Source organism: Micropterus salmoides, unplaced genomic scaffold (assembly GCF_014851395.1).
Source record: "Micropterus salmoides isolate LMB-PRFRI ecotype aquatic unplaced genomic scaffold, ASM1485139v1 Ms_hic_scaffold_8, whole genome shotgun sequence".
Classification (NCBI taxonomy): Eukaryota; Metazoa; Chordata; class Actinopteri; order Centrarchiformes; family Centrarchidae; genus Micropterus; species Micropterus salmoides.
In genome coordinates, this window is record NW_024044570.1 from 15,564,954 (window position 1) to 15,589,601 (window position 24,648).

Consider the following 24,648-nt stretch of genomic DNA (forward strand, 5'->3'; position numbering starts at 1 on the left):
ATGTCTGCTGCTGTATCCACTGAAAGCTTTAATAAAAGACAGCAGTTACTTGTGGTATAAACAACAGAGAGACTGTTGACTGCGAAAAGGAGAGATACAAGGAGAGGAGCTGTGTTACAATGAGCTGGGGCATAGTGGTCATGGAAACACACAGTATGTCAGCACACAACTATTACAGATATCAGGGAGTGAAGGTGACTGCTTACAGGATTTGGACTGGATTCATCAGTTTCTCATTAACAGAAAAGACCAAATATGATCTTTAATGGTTTATGTTTACACCTGAAACTTAAAGGAGAAGGTGTTCAGGTTAAAGAGACCCACGTCAGGCACCTGCTCAAAGTGTGACAAAAAACGAGCATGAAGTAATGACACCTTGTACCTCATACACAGAGTTAACAGCTGGGTGTCCTGATTCCTCACATCATTTTCATTTCAATCTCTCTTTCTGTCTGTTCAGTGTTTTGTGGTGTGCCCCCTCCCCGTCCACACCATCTCTGCTCCATTAGACTAATTGTACTGTAATAATCCCCACTGATGTGTGCTTCTAATATCTTGAATGGTCATGTTACCCTATTTTGATTACCCCATTTCCAAGCCCCTGCTGCACTCTCTGTAATCCACTGCCCTCACTAAATGATAAAAAAAAGTGTAATTCAGATGAGTGGAAAAAAACTGCAGTGACACACATCGGCGTACAACTGGCCAGTGAAAATATGACAGTGAGCCTCAAGGTTAAATGTCATGAAAATCCCTTGATGGCGGTCATGAACAGAATTCTGGTTTGTATGTAGCATGCAATGAAATGTAGAACATGCATGTGCATATGGCAAAACATGGCTGGTAAATTAGAGAATTACAGGTAGGCTTAGTTTGGTGCACAACTGTAATTTATAGATGAAGACAAAACAAGGTTGGTTGGTTAGATTACCATATAGCCTATTCCTGTGAGAATTAAAAAATATACACACATTTCTCCAGGCCAAACAAAAGGGGAACCTACATCCTACATATCTTAGATATAATTTGGTTGTCATTGTGCTAAATAAGAGGATTTTGTTTGCCATTCGACTAATTTATGATACACCAAATGTTTCTCTATAAGAATGGTCTCTGCAGTGTGCATGGTTAAGTCTTTAGAAAAGAAACATGTTTAATTAAGCCATTTATCTTATCAAGTTGTGTGTGGATTACTGAGGCACACTCAGCTTATGATATTCTGATTATCATGTTAGCAATGTCACAGTGATCAAAGAAAAAACACTCCTGGTATACAGGGGATTAGGTGTGTGTCTATGACATAGGTTTACAGTGACCTTATCATGCTTAATTGCATTTTATGGCTCATTAAGATAAGGCTACTCCAAAATGATCAGACACCAGTGCTTGTAAAGAAAGGTTTTTCCGCACACAAATTACCTAAAATCACTGTACGGGTGGATTATCCAGAAGCCAGCAGACTTCACTCGTTCCCTCTCATGCTCCACGGCCCTCTCACTCCCCAGCATCCGCAGGGAGAACTTGTTGACTCCCGGTTGGAGCATCGCCCCAAACTGACGGTGCATGAAGCCGGCTTGGTACAACCGGTCGTCCTCGGGTATTATTTGGTCGGTTCCCTCCAACTTGATGAAACTTGACTGGTCAAACATAGGCGATTGCACGGTTGCGCCACTCAGACCACCCGCTGCCCGCTGCTGGGCCCCGGGGCCGTGCTCACCGGGGAAACTCTCGCTGACACCGGCATCAGCCTCGGGGATGAGGGGCCGCTGCTCCGCTGGATCTGACCCGAGAGGATGCCGCCCGGTGATGGATGAGACGCTGCCCCTGAACAAGCGACAATCACCGTTCAAGTTTGTCTTCAAAATAACGTCCCTATCCAAGTCTTCGCCCCTGGCCTCCTCAATGCTCTTGCAACTGCTTGCAGGAGACAGAGAGGACAAATGTTTTAGCCGAATACTTTTCCTCTTAGTGTCCTTGTCGTCGTTGTCTCCTTCGTCAATCACGAAGGATTTTTGCCCAATGTTTTGCGGCAAGCTGTACAGCCGTTTGCGCATGGAAGACTGCAATCTTTCCATTTTGAAGAAGGAGAAGAGATGCGCTCTAAGGATAGCCCGTGAAAACAGAGGGATGAATCATGAATCTCATACACTTGGGGTACTGGAGGCAAAACAGTGACGGCGCATCCGCAGGACAGGTTGTATCTTATTTGACATTTGGGACGTGCCTCTCTCCCCCGGATCAAACATTGAGATGCGTCAACAATTCGCTTCTGCTTTAATCTTACGGTCATGTAAAAGCGGTAAACGAGAAATACGTGTAAATCCAGGTAACCCCACAGCGTGCAGACGAGAGCGCATCAGGATGCAGCATGCTGAGCGTTGGACGTGCCGGAGTGGGAGAATGCTGCTGCTGCTGAGCTCCTCAATGACAAAGCATGATCTCCACCTCCCCAATGAGCTCTGTCAGTGCAAGGTGATGATGAAATACATGCACGTTGCTGGCAGCTGCATTCAAACAGCGCTGACATCACTGATCCATCAGCCTCCTGCTTCCTAATAACGTGAACATTGAGGGAGCTGATCAATCGGGTTTCCATAGGAGCCAGGATGGCACATGCGCTCACCCCGCCCAGTCAGGACAACTGGAGAGGATGATTCAAGGATGCGATCCAGCATTGGAGTTGATAGTGCGCTAGTTGGGAGAAAGCGACGGGATGTCAGAGAATATAATCTTTATACATGCTCGTACAAATGTCTGTCGACGGGCCGGAAGAAGAAATAACATGGCTATATTGTGCCGTACTTTGCCAGCCAACTTATGATGAAATGATACGTTGAACACAGAAAGCTGACATTTCGACAACCCCTTTATATGAAGCTTATATCTGCAGCCTATGAACTCAGTATCTTTAAGCAGGCAAAAACAAGATCTGCTTTTCACTGTTAAGACACATTATGATATTAAAAATACAGTCAAAGGACAATAGCTTACAAGTGTGGCCATAATACTCTGGACTCAGAATTGCTTCTAATTACTCATAAGTTCAAGTCTTATATCCATTTATTATTTTCAGTTGCACAAAATGGATAGAAACTTCTTAAAGTCTTTCTGTGAGGTCTTCTGTCAGTAAGCCTGTGCATTTACAGTATGTAGGACTGTATTAGAGATGTGGGTTATATAGACTAAGTGTACCAAATTTTGATAGATTACAATGTACAAACCAGGGACAAATCTTAGCAATGATGCCTGTCTATCAGCCTTCCAAGCAAACATACAGTCACCTTACCAATATGGTACAGGCGCCAAAATATCTAGAATAACCAGATGAATTGATCACCACCTCATCTGATCAACCCTTGAACCTACAGTTTGAGTTCTGAGGAGAAGTTAATGTGAATGATACTTAATGGGGGACTTGTTTGAACCTTCATCACTTACTGTAATGACACTGCATTGAGCTACAAGCTGTTCGGCCACCTCTTCCCTATATAATGGCATAATAAGTACACTCTCAGGGTATGCAGTGTTTCATTTTTATTCCATGAAGAATACATTTTCAGTCATAAGAAGAAAAGAAACAAGAAAAGTGATGAAACATTTCACTGGCACAGATCAACATGGCAAATTAATTGGATGAAAGGTTGTTGAGGTCTAGTTGTTTTAAATCATAATATAAACTTGAAAATGAAAATGTAATACCACAATATTATTGTCCACATACGTATGGATTGTTTGAGTAAAAATTGTAAATGAAAATGCAATAATCTGATTAGCATTTTAACATACACGTATGGACTTCTATGACCATATTAAGATGAAAAGGGAAAATCTCTTTGCCATTTCATTCTCAAAGTTGTACCCTGCTGTACAGTGGACCACATTAAAATTTTAAATCAAATTTGAAAATTAAAATATAAACAATGTAACCTGATATACCATGTATTCAAGCAATATTTAAGTCAGAATAAAAAAAAGCAATTTTATAACAATTTGAAAATAAAATTGCCATTTCACATTTCATTTTCAAAGACTGCGTCCCCAGCCTATTGCATTTACATGTACATGTCGCCACGCTCTTTTGGTGTCAAAATGAAAATGCAATCTGTTGGTCCTTTCATCAAGTCGGGTTAGGGTTAGGACGTCACTTTATTGTTCACTGACTTGGTTCATTAACATTTATAGCGCATTCACATACAACGCACATTTATTTTTCATGTCGCGTTACTCGAGTGAGTTTGACCACTGGACTACTCACTTGAGTGTTCCCATACAATGCGATAACTTGAGTTTACATGAGTAAACACAACCCGGTTTACTACAGCGGTATGAACTAAAAATAAACATTTTGCTGCGATTTAATTGCAATTAATGCATCAAAATGGTGCCAAAATAACTAGCCTACATCATGAAGCCAATTTGCTATGATTTCATGCTTTGTCAAGATGACAAGAAAACAACTTTTAAAATGCTTGCTTTCTAAATGGCATTTGGATGATCAGGGTAATGTAATGCTAACTTGTTTTAAAGTAAAGTACAGCTGGAATGAAGTAACAGACACATGTTTTACGTACTTCAACTTCCTTGTTTATTTTTCTCCAAGCAATCTCCTATTTTGTCCGGTTTCTGTATATCAAGTAGTATCACGGAGCAACTCAGTGGCTCACTGGGGTAGACAGGGTGAGAGGCGCTGGTGAAGATAAATCAACTTTCTAATCCCAAACATTACAATAAAAAAGATAATTTAATAAAAGAAATGAACTTTGAGCTCCTCCTCCTCCTGTTTATTTGTCTAAAAGCTCTGGTGCTGCCCCCGGCTCTCTCCTCCAGAGCTCCCCGTCACTCAGTAGCTGTCAGTCGAGGAGCAGAGGGTCTATCTATTTGCATCTTTGCGTTGACTTTGTGTGTAATCGCACCACACGAAAAGCTCGCTTCGCGTTGTATGTGAAACAAGTTCTACTGACCTGGGCCCGCTTTGAGCAGCAAAAGGAAGTAGCGGTGTTTGTCTGTCGCTGGGGAAATGACTAAAGTAAAACTAACTAAATCATATGGAGTGAACTTCTCCATCATACAATGACCACTAAAGTCTGGTACCAGTGGCATTTTCAGTTTTGAATTAACATTTGAATATTACGACTATATACGACTTTGAAAATTAAATGTCAAACAGCTTTTCCATTTTCATTTTAATATGGTCATAGAATGCCCATACAGGTATATGAACATTAAAAGGCTAATTGGATTATTGTATTTTCATTTAAATGTTTACTCAAATAACACATACAAAGGCCTTTGTGGAAAATAATTTTTTAATTTTAAAGTTTACATGATCATTTTAATAGTCCCCTATAGGCTTCCATACATATTCCTCATGATACGATAAACTAATAAATGATTTTTATATTCCTGCAATGCTAATAGTGTGTTAGTGTGTAAATTATTTATCTTAAAATGGTCACATAGCATGGGGATGTAAAATGTCACGAATTGAATAGAATACACATTTTTCAGAATAAACGTTTGTAACTTCATGGATATGTTTGCAGGTTCTTCTGTTTTTATTACTGCTTGTTATTACTTAACTTTGACTTTTAAACTCAAATTCATCCTTAGCACTGCTCCATGGGCTATAGTTTATTTATGCTTAACATATTTAGAATTGCTTCTACATTAATGTATATTGTCTGCTCTGTAACAGAAGGTAGTTACAAACTCAATTTCATCTGTTGTTTTGTGACAAAAGAAATCTACCTACCTACCTACCTATTTGTTGCTCTTTCCATCAGTAAACCTCCTAAAACAATCGGTGTCTTAGCATCAGCATTTTCGTTATGTTTGCTGGCACAACATGTATGCTGAACTCTCTATTCTTGTTATTTGTATCCCCTGTAACTTTGACAGAGATTTACTTGGCTGAATTTAGTGAAGAGAAACCCTAAGGTAGGGCTTTTTAAGGCAATATTTATTGACTCGTATCATAAAGACTAAACCTAGTATGAGCATGTCCCTTGTAAAAAGCATGTGCACGCTCTCTTTGACTAACTGTAAAACTCAAAAAATTATTTTCATGATTGTTTGCAATTTGATACCAGATTTAGAGACAAAATGCTACTGATTAATTTCATTTCTGATTGGCTGCAGCCAAACTTGATTTCCCCTCCTCATCTATGGCTGATTTACACTCAGTTAGGTAGGCTAAACCAAATTAAAACCAATGCAGACTTACACGTTCAGTTTTTGTTGAAACAATTGTAGAGAAGTGTTGATTCAACTTTAAGGTCATTTTGGAGGCTCTAGTTTGTGGTGCTGTTGGACTGCCAGTACTGGTCGCACAGTGTTGGGTAATGGTTCACCAACTGGGTTGATAGCCCATCTACCATTGCATTTTCAAAGCAGATTATTGTTATTTATTTTTTTTAAACATGCCTGGAGAAATGTAGTAGTAGTAATTTTAAAGTAAGTAGTTAAAACAGAGGAGGTAAGTGGCAGAACAAGTCCAAAAGAATGGTACTGTGTGAATTCATTAAAAAACAAAATTTAAACATCAAAAATAAAGTTTAAATCTTCCAATTAAATTTGTTATTAAATACAATCCACTGGCATGTTTAAGAACTAGTTTAGCTTTATTGAAAATTTCACCTGACCTCATGTGACTACCTGAAAGAGAGGTTAATCCACACAGACAGAACTACAAATCACTTTTATCAAAAGTTGTGTTCCCATTTTGCTATTTTTTTTTCAGGGTTCACAAAGTCACAGATGTCTCTTTGCTCTAGAAAGGAACTGTTTTTATTACTGTTTGAATACCAGGACACAGGATTACATTGTGGGAATCAGGTCGAGGCAATTAAAAGACCAGTTTAAAAGGTATCAAAAAGATTACACTATTTCAATACTCTCCAGCTGGTCAGCATTATCCAAATGGTACAAAGCCCAACAATGACGCCTGTCCACTGGTGCTTACAGCCAGCAGGCACAATAAAATAGCGCCCCCCTTTGGTGTGCTGCTGTAGTTTCCCACATAATGACTTTAATGTGTTGCCCACTACTGTTTGAGGAGAAAAATACACTCAGTTGCCAGTTTATTGCAAAAATATTACCCCTGTGAAATACCCCTCCTTATAATGCAATACAATTCTACAGCACCATAAACTGCAGCCAACAAACTAACCATAACATTAAATCAACACATCTTTAAATCAGTTTGACTGAAAATTATAACCTTCATGAAGGATTTATTGCATTGAGTGCATATGCAGTGTTTCTGTGTCTTGTAAAACCATATCCATTACCATAACCAAAAATAGTCTATCTTGCAAGTGGAAAGGGATCAGTTGTCATCAATAAGCTCCATATGCAGATAATACCTGCACAAGAATCACACAATAGCTTCTAACTGTGTTGATGATATGTGGGTTTCTTCCTCCAGGCCCAAAACTAGGATTTTAGAAATTCTGAGGCAGAGTCCCCCAGTGCAACACCCACTCCCTCCAATTTTGACTTGCAACCCAAAATGTATGAAATTGTCTTTTCTTCTTCATTGTACACATTAAAGGGATAGTAAGTGATTGTGATCAAATTAAATTCAGCAAATATTTCCTCACGGTTCTCTAGCTCTCTCTTTGGTGTGTGCTCTAAAAAAACATCTGGTTTTCTTACATAGCCCTGGCTCTGTTAATAGAAAACAAAGAAAGTGCTGTGGACCTTCTCACATAACATTTTAGATAGTGTTGTTAGGTAGTGCTCGCACACAGGACTGATGGGGGGAGGGGGAGAGAGAGTTTTATACAGCGGCACATTTGAATGTGCTGCACTCCAGGCACTGTGAAGAAGGAAAGATGGCCAACAAACAGCCAAAGAGGGAAAGGTCTGAAGAGGATTAATAGGAAAAAGTCAAAGTATAGAAATACATATTATACGGTGCACAGCTAGTGCCTTAACTATTAACATTTGGACAAACTAACATTGCAATCAACAAATAAGGTTTATCTTCATACTTTCTCCATAAAAAATAAACACTTAAACACACTTACTTTGTTTAAATCACGCACTATGCACAAACCCAGAAACATATAAGGACCAAGGAGCCGCACATCCCTCTAAGGTGATGAGTTCTATTTTCAACATTTTGTGTTGTTGGCATAAAATAGTAAAGGATTCTAAAAGAATATCTGAATCAAGCTTAAAAACTGACCACGTGTGATTTGTCTGTAATTTAATAACGCTTCCAAAGGTTGTTCAATACCCCCATATTTCATAAAGAAATACTGAGGACATGACCTCAGTTTAGTAGCCTTTAATGGATATGAGAAATTCGTTTTTTTTACCTCCACCTATCAATAATCCTAACCTGCAGTGCTTACAATGTCACATTTTCCATCTTTTCACATCTAATCTGAGGTTTATACACTTGAAAGAAAAATGTGGATTGCATGGGCAGAGTAACAGTATAATTAAATATAGAGCTACTTTTGAAGTGAAGGGTCTGCTTTTAGAACAATTTTTTTTTTATTTCATTATATTTGACAGAGACAATGTCTATTGACCAAGAGAGAGAAAAAGAAGCATAAAGTGTAAAGGTTGCTTTAAAGGAATTGTTTTCATCGGTTATCCCTGGCCACTTGTTAAAAAGGAAACACAAACCGTAGAATTAAACAACATATCAAGTATATATTGTTAACAGAAGTCTTGAGTTGTAACTGATGTTTTCTTTCTGGCAGTTGGACTTTTTAAAATCAAGGTTTGTTGGGCCTTTTTCCTCTGATGAGAAGTTCATCATGTTCAGTATATGCTGTGAGTCACTCAAAAATCTCACTAGATGGGGCTGTCCTCATGCATTTCATTTTTCTGCATTCCCATTCCACCTTTAATGGTATATCCGCATGTCTAGTGTTTTGACAAAGAAACCCACTCAACAGACACATACTTTTTTGAGATATTTATTCTTAAAAATGAGTCGGGATGTTGCAATTGCTTCACATGTCAGTCCTGACGTTGGTTTCTTTCTCCGCCTCCGACGTCAGCTGTAGAGAATTCATGCAGCTGTATAGTATGCCATCAACGCTCTACGGTGATCCTACTAGTTTAAAGCTTTATCACAGAGAAATCAAAAGCTGCAATGATTTTCAATACATTGATATAGATAATTGCATAGGATAATAGCCATGCTGTACAATACACATAATTATAAAACAATGTTAGAATGATTAGTACAGATCTGCTAAAGTAGGTTTATACAGTTTTTCATTATTCTCAACATTTAAGTGCATCATATAGTATGAGTAGTCTTTATATTAATGATGATACATAGTTATAGTGATTTAGTACGTACAGTTCATACATACAGTAAAGTAAGCCGTAACCAAATTTAGAGGGACATTGCAAAGCCCTTAATATGTAATAAATATTGTCTGATAAAATGATAAACTTAGAAAATGGTACACAGTTGAATGATAAAACTATATACAACTGTCATAACCGATTATGGTGGCATATTCTTTAACATTGCCAAGTTTTGTTTTCCTTAAGAACACAGTACAGATTATCTACATGAAGCCACTCTCAGAGAAAAGAACAAAACAAAAAGAAATCAAATTTTTGCCTTCACACAGAAGGTCAAAATCTTGCATGCATTATTTTAGAAGTAGTAAAAATGTTTAATTAGTGGATAAGAGGGAAAAATCATAAATGTCAACAACTGCATGCAGCAACAATGGTTATAATGTTAACAATTCCATAAAGTTTTGAGTACCTCCTGACCTCGCACCCTCACAATCAACACAATCATAAGGCATGCCCCATTTAACTCCACCACAACCCCACTTTTAATGGCAGATAAATCCTATTAACAACTGGTATGGATTCCCTTCTTGTTTACCTTCATATGGTCAATACATGTGTAATGAAACCTGCAAATACACAGAAAATTCAACTCATTAACTCAGTCTGAGGGTAGCCTTATTTGGGTTGACAAGAGCGTTCAGTGATAATTTTTTCATATGTAATTTGTGGCCATAGGCTTGAAATACATTTTTACCATCAGGCACCCTCTTAATAATTGAATACTTACTCAGCAGACGGGCTGCTCAGTTTGTATTCCTCTGGCGGAGGTTTTTCTCTTTGTGGTTGTTGGTTGAATTAGTTTTCCTTTAGCAAGAAGTGAAAAACATAGTCAGTTCACACCTCAAAAGATTGAATGACTGTTGATGGACAGAAAACAATTTGATTCCAATTCTAATAACTATCAAATCATAGTCATTTATCAAATAAAAGCACAAATAGGTTTTCTTCTCTCTGTTTCATGTCATTATAAAATACATACTTTTGGTTTTAAGTCTTCTTTCTGGGCTCTGCCAACTTGTGATGGAAATTTAATATACACTTCTGACTTCTGTCTAAATACTAATTCAATTTTTTTTTTTTAAAGAAAACTTTATTATTACTATTAAAAGGGGCACTCCACTGAGTTTGCACAGAGTTAATACTATTCACCCTTTAAAGAGATCCTAATCCAAAATTACCCCGATGACATCATCAGGGTTATCAGTGGAATGCCCCTTTATTGAATAACGAAAATAATACATAGTTGCAGCTCTTGTGCACACAAAACAGCTGATTACATGAACACAAATTCTACTTTTCACAGTGGAGGAGTATACCAAACCTGGGTCCAGCTATATGTTTGAAATAATTCATACTGTTTTTCTTTTATCCTTTAAACACTTACTTTAGCATTTATAAGCAGTATACAAACATTTAATAAATTATTTATACAAACATACTATACTGTAGTAGTAGTAGTAGTAGTAGTAGTAAGCAGCTATAATGAAATTTGTAAATGATATGTACAGTATTTGTAAACAATTATAAATTCTCCTGTGAAGACATGTTTGATTGTGTTTATTATTCCAAATGTGTTTTAATTTCATTCATTATCTGTTCATTCACCATTCAATGTTCGCATACCACTAACAATGGGGGAACGTTTTAAGGTCTTAGGTAACCTCTGCCTATGATGCTCTAATTAGGACAGTTCAGATGTGTCCTTACTTGACTTTAAAATATTTCCTAGTGATTTAAATGAATCACATGATGCTCCCATTTATTTGTGACCCAGATTTGGGGTGTACTGTACACTGAGCTCTGAAGACAGTCAGGAGTGGATACTTCATAATAAGCTACACCAAAACACACACTACCAAGCTAAACAGAGATATGGTATTGAAGGTAAAAATGTATATACTCACACTGGTCCAGCTGGGTAAGCATCTGAGGCAACAAGGGAAAATATGGAGAAATGAAGACCAAAAACTAAATAATTGCCAGGAAGTTACACACGTTGATGAAGTGACAAGTGTGGATTGGCACTATGTAAACACTAGCTGTGACTGACTTTGTCAGGTTATTGAGATTTGTTATGTTGTACAGTGACGTGATGTATGTGTACTGTGTTATGGGATGAAAACCAAGGCTAGATGAAGTAACAAAATAATAAATAGGCTGTCATGCTTCAGGAAAACCACCTCCTGAGGTCAATCACAAAACACACAGAATGCAGTTGAATCCAGCTAAACACCACATTAAAATGCATGAGCAAGTGAGAACAATTACACACAGTCAAAATTCAAATGTAAAGAGGAATACTGTTGTCATGCACAGACAGGCAGCACTCACAAAGAGCAGCTGTTCACTCAAAGAGATTAGAGAGAAGCAGCTCCATTTAAAAAGCAACCCTCTACTGAAGTCAAAGCAGTGTGATCCAATGACAGGAGAAATGATTGATAAACGCAAAATACTTTCAATTCTTCACAGTGACTTGCATGCCATTTCACTGCTGCAGTAATAATAAGTTTGTGTTCATAAAACTGAAAATATTGAACTGCACTAATGAGGAGGCTAAACAGAACTGTGTACTGTGCTGTGAGCTGGATGAAGATGAGGTTGAATGCTTTTTGAAATTCATGAAGCATGCAAAGTCTGACACTTACCACAAACATGGTTTAGGTTATGCAATTTGGGGAAAAGGGGAGGACGGGACATATTACAACAATCTGTGACAATATTCAACAGCCAAAGCCTAACCTCATTTAAAAAAATGTGAATTAACATTTCATGCAAGGATTTGCTGCATGACTCACGACTACATCCATTTTGTAAGACTGAGGATTCTCAAGGTGAGTTAAACACTCCCAAATTCTGCAGCAATTCATGTCTGTCCATGTAATGAACCCTAATGACAATATATTCCTGCACAGTGTCACTGAGTCAGTTATCCGTGGCATGTTGCATCAGATCAGCATGTGACAACATCAAAACTCTGTTTGAGAGGAAAAGGTCACCCAAATACCATTAATGCATAATTTAAGATATAGCTAGTCTCTTGAAAATGAAGTACTCAGTAGTATTAGACAATTCCAGGACGGCATATGCAGGTTGTATAGCTAAATGATGTTTCTTGTGGTTAAGATTGCAGCAGCCTGGGGACAGCACAAGGTCCCTGGAAAGCCATTAATAATTGAAATTGTCTACCTCCGCAACACTGCAGTATCATATTTCTAATGAATATTAAATGCATGAAATTGTCCTGACAAGGTGCGACCTCCTGCAACAGTGTCTGCTCATTGGGTCAACCTCTCCAGACTGAATTATTGAATGCAGGCACAGTACAGTGTCAGGTGACTGTCTGTGGATCTGGTAAAGGAATTACTTAACAGACAATGAAAAGGAAGTTTGCCTAATTCGTCATCTCGTTGCCCAGCACCACACTGACAGGGTTTTTGTAATGCAAAAAGCATCAGCACAAAATCCACGGGAGAGATCAACATCAAAACTGAACAATAAAATAAGTTTCTCCTCACAATCCTAAGCACCACAGCCTGTGACTCACCGTCTTGTAAATCATCTGGCTTCTTACGCTTCTCATAAACAACGATGATGATGATCAGGACGATGATCTCCGCCAGAACCCCCAAGAAAGGCCATAAGGGGGCCAAGTGGCTGCGAACCCGCAGCACAGACTTCTCTTCACGGCTGCCAATCATGTTGGTGGCGTTGCAATGGTACTCGCCTGGATCTAAACCAATGTGCAGGTGGACAATATGGAGCTCAGTTAAGTTGTCTCTGCTGACGATGATGAAGCGTTCGGTTGTGTTGTCAATGTCCTATCAAGGGAGAAGAAAGAAATCATGTTTGACAGTTTGACATGACAGGTTGTGTTGACATGGACATAGTTGCTTTTATACTCTAGTTAAGTTAATGAGGTTTTAAGACATTACACAATGTTTAATGTTGTACTTAAGGAACAAGTAATGAAATAACAATAAAGCATGTCATTGACTGGCTTTCCAGTTCCAATTCTTTTAATACAGGTTTGTGCAGATACCAGAAACCTAAACATGGATGAAGTTTACATGCCACAGTAACCATTTAAATACCCAACTTTAAAAAGGTATTTATGTGTTGTTTCTTATCATCTTACCAAAGTTATTTTAACTCGATTATGTTTACATTTGTCAAGACAAACTAGGATATTTGAATAACCAAATGAACAGTAAATATAAAGTTTTGCTGGTTCAGGCTTCTGAATCCAAGTATGCCAAAAAACTAAATGTAACGTCCCTGTGCATCTCAATGTAACTGCATACCAATTTCTCAAATCATTCACATTTATAGAAATCAATTAATATAATGCACACTCAGTACCCACATTATTAGGTAAAATCTAATGGAATCCAATACATCAGCTTAGTCATAATTTCTACTTTTACAAAGTTCATGTTCAGTATTGACTGATACTGTCAGCAAAGCATTAATTGAACTATATGTTTATTATTGAAGTTGTAGTTTGCAATAGTGTTGAACTGCACTAAATTATATTGAGAGGCATTGCTAATGTTCTGCCCACTTCATTCACAAACATGTTGGGGAATGAATATTAGAAACACATCTCAGCATAATGCAGTCCAGTACAACAGTTGAATTAACGCTTCTCTGACAGTCTCAACAAACTGAACATTATAATCTTTCTAAATGTAGAATTTGTGGCAGATCTGTTGTATTGTATTGCATTAAATTGTGTAGGTATACCTAATATAGTGGCCAGGCAGGGTACAGTCATATGCACGTACCCGAAAAATGCCGTTTTCAAGCTTGCGCCAGGTCCAGACAGGGTGAGGATAGCCCACAGACTTACAGTAGAGCGTAGCATTCTGACCCTCATTCTTATTCTCACTACGTTTGTGGCCTGTAATCTCAGGAGCAGCTAAAAAAAAATATATATATACACACCAAAGATCAATTGTTATAATACATTCAGGAAATTCACAAAAAATAAAGTGTTAATAGTCTACTCTGGGTGCAGTATTTTATAAATGTAGGAATAGTTGTATGACAGTAAAAAAATAAGTATTTGTGCTTTTAATCCTTTAATTTTCAAGAAGTGATTACAAACATTATTCTTGTCATTGCACCTATCAAAGGAAAGCCATAGTCACTAGGTCACAAATAACAGAGTACCTTCACTTCAAGCATGACGCACAAAGCACTTGCCGAAGCTAGGAAGATAAAGCAAGTAGTAATATGACAGAGTAAAACTATAGAATAAATAATAATAAAATGATAGAATAAAACAGAGATACAGTTGTTATTCAAATAATCTACAAATTAAAAGGTTATTTCCACTGAAGTTTTCATCAGGAGCATGTGATCCAATGTAACATTAAGCTGCCTGTATTATTCTGTGTATTCTGTATATTATAAATCTGCCTGGCTCTACATCTTTATTCTGCCTGGATGAATAGAAATGCCCCATAACATAAAACCTTTTCAAAATCCAATTTTCCTCCATAGCGATGCGTGTGACCGCAGAAAAGGCTGACCAGATTTTACCGTTGAGACATAATCCCTTGCCATCAGACAAACAAGACACCATCTGTTGCCACTGAGCCAGGCATTGGTTAGATGGAGGTGTCAAGGGCACCGGCTGCCCCTGAGCAGCCAGCAGAGCCGTTTGAAATCACAGGTCCTCACATGACAGGGCTGCAATTGCTCAAGGCCATTTTTTGGTGACATCTCCAATGTGGCCTTGAAACTGACAAAGATGCCTGCAGGTCACAAATCAACACCTACATTTAACTTCGATAGTGGCGTTGGCTGAAGGAGTCATATCGAAGGTGTAGACACACATGTACACTCCGGCATCGTCTCCTCTTGGTTTGTTCCGCCTGCAGAGCAGATACACACCTCACGTGAACCCACATCAGGCTGCTAAACTATGTATTTAGCACTGTGACACACACACACACACACACACACCAGTTGCATAAGGTTTTGCCCAGACTCCTACCTGTACTCAGTGTTCTTATTTTGGGTGTGTGTTCCCGGGATCTCCTCCCCATTCTTCATCCAGTAGCTCTCCATGTGGACACTGTGGGCATTGGTCAGGTTGCACTGCAATGTGAAAGTGTCACCTTCCACAGGAAGTGTGATGTGGTCAGAGGCGATGATTGATGGCTCTGCAAGAGAAACATAGATCAGCTACAACAGAAGTGATGCTTGCTAGGACTCGTGGGGGAGGGTGTGCTGAAAGATGTAAACAACAATGCACAGAGGGTTCAGACAGACACCTCCGCCATCCAGACTTTATACAATATAGCACAGGAATAGAGTGGTAGGAATTATTTTGGACATCCAGAGTTCCTTAAGAAGAAGTCATTCTCTGCACTGTTACAGTAGCTGAAGGTGGAAGTGGGAGCACTTCCAAGGCTCAGCAGAGCATGAAACTCTCTTGGTTGAATTGTCAGCCCAAAAGATGACCAACTGCATTAGATGAATGGAAGATTGAGCTTTTTACAAATTGTATGGTACAGCCCGCTGCTTTAACGAATATAATGGCTCAATTGCAGATAAATTACTAAAAAAACTTTAGAAACTATGGTGCTGTGTTGTGGCCTCAACTGCAATGATAAAGCATTGCTACAGCCCTGAGCAATCTGCTATTGCACAAATAATCATGACTTCTCAGAAAAAACACTGAATTTATTAAAACTGTTGGCCCTGACGTAAACCTATAGTATCATTACATTGTCACATGGACCATGTGTTCCTACGTAGAGGAACATTGAGGATTTCATTTAATACAAATATTAAAAACGGAAATTCACAGTACTTCTGGAAAAGTACCTGTGGGGCCAGTTTCTGTAGAGTACACAAGTGTAGAGCATATTTCTGTTACACTACAGGAATACAGGTCTAACCTTTCTGTCATATTCTACCAAACACTGATTTGTAATGCTAAAATAAACTCAAGCAGGGCTAAAAATATGCCTTAATCTTCTACCACAACGGATTCACCTTTTATAAAAGACGACTCATGTTGGGAGCCAATGAGGGTGACTCTAGGTCAAGTTCCATTCAACAATTCTCTTAGCTTAGATTTGAATGAGATTAAATACTTATTACTATTAATACCATAAAAAATAAACAGAAACTCAACAACAACATATATCTGGATTATATACATCTTGTTTGTACATGTAAACACAGGTGAACCTCTCAAACTGGGTAGTTTTTTTTCTATACCTTACTATGAGGAATATAAACTTATTTTGTAGCCAATATTTCAATTAACAAAACGTCAAACCTCACAAATGTTGTCTTAATCTAAACTACTTTGCAGACATAAAATCATTTGAATGTTTTGATTATAAATCTGGTGCTATCTGATCAAAGAGTAAGTAAACAAGATTACACATATGACCAGACATTTGATGGCATTTTTCAGTGCTTTTTGATACTCTGTGCTACAGAAACATTTCAGTTTCCACTTATAGGTTCTCTGCATTTCAGATTCTACATACATATTATATTGCACAACTTTGTGTGTTTAAGTATAGTCAAGTATTCAAAATTTTACATTTGAAAACAGGTAACGACAGTAAACCAAAGAAAAAATTTAATTGAATATACATGTCATTTAGTTCAGGGAAATGAGAAGATGACAACTAAAGGGAAAGAAAAATGAGGCAGAGAGGAAAAGGAGACTGGGAGGAGATTGGGCTCTAAGGGGTGTAGGTTGAAGGATGCACTGACTGAACCGAGGGATGAGTACAATGCAATCAGTTGATGGTGTTTTTCTTCCTTTTCCAGGTCTGCAGGGGAGGATGGCACCTACGGAGGAAGCTAGCTGTCCTCTGGAGAGGTTTGAGGGAGGCTGAATCACACAGGAACTGTTAGATTTGGTTGCTAACGGAGGGGTGGGGTGGGATCTTTGCTCTACACTGACAACTCACTCTGCAGCACTGTTATAGTGGCCTGAGCACGGATCCAAGTGGTGGCTGGATTTTGGTGCAGGTCGTTGCGTCTCGGGTCATTACTGGCTCTGCACTCGTACGTCCCAGCATCATCCAGCGTAAGACGAGAGACACCCAACACGCTCACGCCGTTGGCACCGTAGGCCGTGTTGATGGACACTCGCCGCTTACGGGCGCCGTCCCACAGCTGCCTGAAGGAATCAGCTCGGTTGATCTCAGAGTACCACCACTGGATTTCTGGGGTGGGGTTTCCCACCACGTCACAGTACAGCTCAAAGGTGTCGCCCGTGAGCTTAGTTTCAGAAAGAGGCGATTTCACAAAGCCAGCTGGTGGTGGAGATTTAGGGGGCAGCATGTCCAGAGATTGAAAAGGAAAGCAGGTGAAGGATGGAAAGGTAAGAAAAAAAAACAGGGCAAATTAAATGGGAACCAGAAAAGGAAAGAAAAAAAAAAAGATAATATAAATAATCAAAAAGACACTGACAGACAAATTATCATAAAATGAAACAAAGGTTAATTTAAGTAAAAAAATAAAATAAAGTAGAAATGTAGACAATGTAAAATATACAGCCGCAGCTTCAATATCAATTAATCGGTTGCCAATTTTCTCTTAATTTCTTTAACTGTTTGGTCTATAAAATGTTTGAAAATAGAGAAAACTTTTCCAGAGCCCAAGTTGACCTACTCATACATTGCTTTATTTTGGCTTACTAACAGTCCAAAACTCAAAGATATTCAATTTACTATCATAGAAGATATAAAAGCAGGTAAATGAAAGGCAGAAACAGAGTATATGGGGCATTTTTTGCTTCACACAAAAGAAATTATGATAATTCAATCACCAAAATAGTTGCCTATTAATTTTCTGCTGTTGGACATATAATTGAGAGAGAGAGAGAGAGAGAGAGAGAGAGAGAGAGAGAGAGAGAGAGAGAGAGAGAGAGAGAGAGAGAGAGAGAGAGAGAGAGAGAGAGAGAGAGAGAGAGAGAGAGAGAGAGAGATGACTCTCAGATGTGCCTAAGCCGTTACTGCGACTATTCCTAGGAAGCTTTAATTCAATTCAACTGGGACGTCCTTGCAGGGCTGCTCTCACTTGGTTCTGTCCAATTAATGATATCATATAAATTTGTGTCTGGCTTACACATCCCTCACATCCAAAAGTCCTCCAAGTGACCTTGTCATTTTCAGTACATCTTGTCTGTATAATGAAAACATCATTGCAGCTTCAGAACACCAGGCAAACTGTTCTGTTAATTTTTTGACAGGATTAAATGTCTCCCTCTCTGAAGTGAATGCAATAAATGTGAAACAATTGATCATGGCTGCATACAGATGTGGAGTACGAGGACAGGGGGCTGTAGTAATAAAACATAGTCTATAGGTACTGTGGAGAGCACATTAGATTGAGAGGAGATTTATAGAAGCTGCAGCTCTGGGTCTCTGGGGAGCATGTGGGCGCGTGGTGATAGACCCCCTCCGTTTCCATAGAAGCATTTCACGGCAACAAAGTAGGAAGAGGGAGAGACAGCAAACCAGACCAGGCAGATCACCACAAGACCGACAATCACGTGTTTCTTTTGTCAAGCAGACATCATAACCCTGCTGTACCAGCACATTACTGTAACCAGGTTATCAGGTGCACTTGGCTAAAACTGATCCTGCGAAAACTCCTACCTTCATGAAGGTTATAATATTGTTTTAGAGAGGTGCTGATTCAACTGTTTAATCATTTTGCAGTCTGCATTGCATTATACCCAAAGTCAAAGTGATTTTATTTGTCATATGCACCAAATAAACATAAATAAACATTCCATGATCCAGTGCAGAGAAAATCTTGTGACATGGTTTGTGACAGCTATGCTGACAGCTTTCTGAGTTGGTGGACAAAATAATAGAAACACCTGTAACAAGCCAACAATTCAACAGTGCCACAAACCGCTGCCTCTGAAATTATCATACCGTTGAATCTGCACCCATCTAAAACAGTTTGAACTAAAAATGAACATTATAACCTTCATGAAGGTAGGCTTTATTGCAGGACTGTTGTATTAGGCTGATTTAGCTTGGTGGACCAAACCAAATTGAGTGTACAGAAGTACCAGTATATAACATGACTGGGACTGAAAAATAAAAACAGACACCCTCAGCTCTTAACATAGAACTGCCGAGAGACAGATTCTGCCACCTCGGATAGTCTAGATGCATCAAAAGTGCTGAGCCAGTAGCGCTGTCCCTGCACGCCACTGTACTGTACATTCGTGAATGGCGTCACTCATGTCAAGCTGATGCTAGTTCAGTTTTGGCATGTGGTTATGAGAGTGGGTGATCTGAGAACTATAAAGTCTGCATTGCCCTTTTTCAGTTTTGTTTCACGATCATTTGAGATCACCCGGATTAATAATAATAAAATTATCTGCATATTCTTAACATTTCAATGTGTTTGGCTGCAATCAACTGATCATTTTGATCGCCATTTCATCCCAGCCCAGCAAGACACTTTAAAAAGTGCTTGTTTTGTCCCAGTCTAAAAGATATTTCATTTTAGTAACTAAAGATTACTTTATTATTGCCTTTACAAGAAGGCTTAAAAACCTGTTATTTTCTGCTGCATTCTAAGGTTGTTTATGGCTTTTATTTGTATGTCTTTGTGTTTGAATTGTGCTACATAATTCAATTTGACTTTGCCTTTTTGCATATAATCTATTAATCGTCTGGTCAAAAAAATGTGGAGTAATGAAAAATGCTCATCACAGTTTCCAAGAGCCCATGGTGACATCTTCAAATGTCTTGTTTTGTCAATCCAAAACTGAAAAAATATCTGAAAAAATATCCAGTTTCTGATGATATAAAAACAGATAAAAGCAGTAAATATTGACATTGGAGAAGCTGAAAACCAGAGAATAGTTAGAGTTTGAGCTAGATTACTAACAATTAATCGATTATCAAAATAGTTGGCTATTCATTTTCTGCTAATCTACTAATCAATTAGTCAGCTAATTATTTCAGCTCAAATGTAACTTTAAAGGTGTGGTGTTATTTTTATAATGCCTTTTAGAGTAGCATGAATTTAGCATGATAGAAAGCTCTATCTGGAGAATCATCATCATTTATAAGGTTGTGTAGTACTTCTCTCTTTTCAAACACTTTTCTTTCAGCGAGGACAAATCAAAATCTGCCTTTCAGCCACATGCTGTCAGCCTCCCGGTCGTAAACTGAGAAAATATAAATACCCTTATTACGCCACTTCTCATTATTACTGGAGACTGACTGCAGTTTCAATTTATGCAAATTTCTGGTTCAGTATTCAAAGCACAAATCTAACAGCTCAACCTGACAACAGATGGCCTCAAATGGTCATGTGTGTTTCCTTGCAGATATTTTCTCTGTGTCTTCAAATTAATATAAAAAGTAATTCTGGCCACTGTCCTAGTTAATGTACCAAAACTGTTCCAACACACTGAGCAGCTAATTAGATGCTAAATTAATATTCTATCAGAACAGAAGGGAGATAACTTGAAATTGAAGGTACGCTATTTATTTCATATATGTTCATGCTGGTCTGTGTTATTAGAGTATAATCAGATATTGAAAATGGTTTTAACATTTGGATAATTAAAATGTTTTGAAGTCAATGTACAGAAATTTTACTTGAGTCGTATTCAATAAAAGTGATTGTTTCAAAAAGGTAAAATAAATATTATTTTAATCTAAATATTCCTTTGATGCCATCGAGTTTTAATGTAAAACAACTGACTTCATATCTAGAATTTAAAAATTCCACTCTGGTATTTTGTTTCCAAGGTATCAGGGAGGATGAGAGAGCTGACCTATAATGAAAGTTACTACCGCTCCCCAGTTAAGACATCTTGGATGTTAAATACGACAGAAATGCTAAATCAGATCTGAAATGATCAGTCAATAAATCAATGGGTCAACTATCGGCAGCAATTTGATAATAAAGTAAATTTTCAAGCATAAGTGTTCCTAGTATGATGTGCTATGATGAGCACTGCGTTGATTTTTTTTTGTTGTTTAGTGTAGTTAGTTGTTTTACAATTTACAATCTCTATGACAGGATAACGTGAGTCTTTAAATTGAAAATGTATCCAACAACTCCTCAATGTCTTTGAATTTTCTCTGAGGCCAACTGCACTCTGGCCTGCGTACTGATGAACATCTCGTCCTCCCTGTTTATACGATAACACAAACGCAAGACTGATACCTTTGATTATTAGCAGCTTTTGTGAATTCTTTATGAGAATTATACTATTAAAAGAGCGTCGTTGGTAAAGCCACTCTGGAGGAAACACAAATCCCTAGGGAACCTTACCGGGAATAGCTTCACATGTGAACAGCCATTAGCAGGTACAAATGTGCTCCTGTGATGTGGTTGGCTGTTGTGCGCGTTAATATAATGCATTAATAGACTCAGCTGGAAAAAGAATTAGGAAAACTATACACGAATATATGTATAATATATTCTAATAATATTTAGTACAGTATGAAGCATCCAGCCTCTGTGGACTCTTTGAAAACAAGGGAAGAAAATAACACAACATGAGACTTTCCAGCAATCTGTCAGATAAAATTCCATTACATTTAACCAGCATTGTGAGCTTTATCCGCTGTAGTGCTTGCTGATTGAAGAAGAGACATTACAAGTGGGTGTTCAGTAGGCTATAGAAGAAAATGTATAATGCATACCTACACACCGGCAACTCCAGGGAAGAACAAAGCTGAAAACATTCTCACTCATATAACACTGCCCATTTACAATATACACCTAGCTGAGACCGGTTTACACTGCTCGAAATTGTATGGTGGGGATGAGATTTATGAGCATTGGGACTTGGACAAATAGACCCATGCTGAGAAATCAATGCCATTCTGCAGTGCAGCACATCTAAGCAAAGAGTTAACAGACTCACTGTTGCAAGAGGACATTAAAGCCATGGTTCCCAATGCAGCATCTCTGCTCTAAAAATAGAAGCATGCAGCAAAATGGACTGATGCTATTTACAGAACTGCACTTCTAAACGTCCCACATCTAGTTACATACATGTCATGCTCTGTTACAAGGAGCTGGGCTGATGAGAATCATCTCAGTAGGAGCTAGATAGATACTAAATGGTGAGCCACATCCGGACATACCTAAGCAGACCCAAGCCTGACAGCATGTTTAGTAGCCTATATGTGTGCTTATCTCCAAGGAAGGCAGAACAGATTTTGAACCTCAGTGGGACACCATTTCCCTGTCCACACAATTTCCAATTCCCTGAGGCCCTGATGAGCAGAACTTGTCCTTGCTGATTGAACAGCTCATGTTTCGACTTTGTATTCAGCTCCTCACTTCAAAGGACATTGTAGGGACATCGCACAGGCCTCCGTGTGGCCCACTTCAGTCCAACCACTTCAGATTGTAGCCCATTAATGATTTATTGACCCTTAATTTTAGCCAAAGACAGCGCTTCATTCGACAGAAATCTGTTTCTGTCTAAGGGATTATTGACTTGGCTGCTAGAGAGATATCCATTCTTGTTAACAGAGACGCCTTATAATGTTTCATTAAAAATGCCCCGATGCAGAAATGCAGGCGACCTCACTCCTTAAAAACCGCATTATCGCCATGATGTGAGATTATGCATTTTCTGTTAGAAGAGCTAATTACCAACCGTTCTGGGAAGACACCGACTGCAGCATCAGGGCTCCAAATATCGCCACCGAGAAGGACATGACTGCAGCTCTTCGTTTGCCAGGTATCATCTTCGGAGACGGGAGATGGAAAATGCCGGTAGGCGAACGTTAAGGTGACCTGAGCGGGATATGATGATGCGGGGTAGATTCGCCGAGGCTCGCACCTCCTGACCGTGTCACGCAAAGAGTTAAGTGTCGCTAGGTAGACTAGAGGGAGCTTTCAGCACCACTGCTGGTTACCTGCCCAGCTCTCTGCTGTCAGCCCGGCTCAGCGAGTAATGGGAACCACCTTTTTTAAAGCACCCGTTTAATCTTAAATCCCGCGAGATCTTGGAGGAGGAGCGTAGAGACAAGCGGGTAGCCTAGGCTACACCACACAACGTGCTGTAATAAAGTAGCGCAGAAAATATGAACAAGATGGACGCTGTGTTGTTTTATTAACCAGGATTCACAGACATTTAACAATATCCCGTTTTAACATCGGCCAACGAATTAGGAAGAGTATTTCTCAGGCACTGATAATTATCTAACTGTAAACGGCATCCACTATCCTGTGCAAACAGCTACTAGGCTTTAAATTGTGCCATGGGTCAAGCAGTTTTTCAGGCTGACTAAGCCCTGACCTCAACAGCACCTGGGCTTTAAGTAGACTTTTAATCCTATTTCTCTTTGAGCTAACATATAGTGTGGACCTGATGGCATCCTCATACCTGCAACACATTATAGCCTAACCTTGTTCCTAAACTAAATGCATCTAATAGCCTACGCCTAAATCTTGACTTTAACAAGCTAGATAGAGCATATACTAGATACCAGACTATACATCCTTCTGTTCTCTGATGGCCTTAAAGGCCTATGTTGCCAAGTATTAACATTAGCCTACATAAAGTAGACTTATCAAAAGTGAAAGTATGCTAACTTTTATGCAGAATGGCCAATTTCACAATAATGTAGGCTGTAACCTATTGTTGGATAATAATTAGTGATGCATTAGTGGAAGCCTCACTGTTGCAGCTGGTAAAGGTAATACTGATTTCAGTTACTGCAGGTTATAGCCTACTGCTGGGTATAATTCATAATAATAGGCTACATCATATTTTATTAGGTGATTTATTGTTCTTTTGTATTGATTTTTATTTTTATTTATGTTTGTATTAATAATCTGAATCGGCATAGTATCTATAATTTAAGTTCAAATTCATGTAGTGGAATAAAACGTAGGCTACAATATTTCCATCTGAAATGTAGTTGAGTTTAAGTATAAAGTAGCATAAAATAGAAATACTCAATTGTACAGGTACCTCAAAATTGTACTTAAGTAGGCCTACAGTACTTGATATAGTAGGGGAGACCGGGGGCAATTGTAACATATTTTACATTTTCCTTAATAACTCACAAACTACTTGAGATACACTAGTCATCTTTTGATACAAGAAACATATATATGTGCACTAATTAATAATACAATTGATATATTTTCACTTATAAGAACAAGACTAAAATATTTAATTAAATACAAGAAGTCAAGAGTGTTACCCTGACTTTGCCCCCTTGGCGGGGGCCATTGTAACACTGAAAATAAGTCATATTAACCCACTGCATCTCAAGTAAAAGCCTAGGCTACCTCTAAGTAATTACTTTACAGCTA

At 38.4% G+C, this 24,648-nt stretch overlaps 2 protein-coding genes across 4 annotated transcripts in view; both read right to left on the bottom strand.

Annotated features, from left to right (window-relative positions):
• Positions 1-12,928, bottom strand: part of LOC119894027 (potassium/sodium hyperpolarization-activated cyclic nucleotide-gated channel 3-like) — a 26,357-nt gene extending 13,429 nt beyond the window's left edge. Inside the window, exons 1-2 of one of the 2 annotated variants that reach the window (XM_038706510.1) lie at positions 12,884-12,928; positions 8,031-8,111 (exon numbers count right to left, since the gene is read on the bottom strand). Coding sequence is in view for 1 of the 2 variants with exons in the window: in XM_038706511.1 (XP_038562439.1) it covers positions 1,420-2,075 (656 nt within the window). In the remaining variant the exon portion in view is untranslated. Of the gene's footprint in view, positions 1-1,419; positions 2,505-8,030; positions 8,112-12,883 lie in introns of those variants that run through there. The other variant, XM_038706511.1, reaches the window with a different exon arrangement.
• On the bottom strand, positions 8,921-23,288 carry LOC119894028 (neuroplastin-like). Of its 2 annotated transcripts, none has more exons than XM_038706514.1 (8): positions 22,979-23,288; positions 15,341-15,509; positions 15,124-15,218; positions 14,124-14,257; positions 12,884-13,157; positions 11,244-11,253; positions 10,067-10,143; positions 8,921-9,905 (listed from the first exon to the last, which is right to left on the bottom strand). In XM_038706514.1, exons 1-7 carry the CDS (start codon positions 23,067-23,069, stop codon positions 10,083-10,085), a joined length of 834 nt encoding a protein of 277 aa, XP_038562442.1. In that variant the 5' UTR covers positions 23,070-23,288; the 3' UTR covers positions 8,921-9,905; positions 10,067-10,082. The 2 variants fall into 2 exon arrangements, with proteins under 2 accessions (XP_038562442.1, XP_038562440.1); XM_038706512.1 differs by having other exon boundaries at positions 11,244-11,265; positions 22,979-23,287.
• Between the last annotated feature and the right edge of the window lie 1,360 nt (positions 23,289-24,648).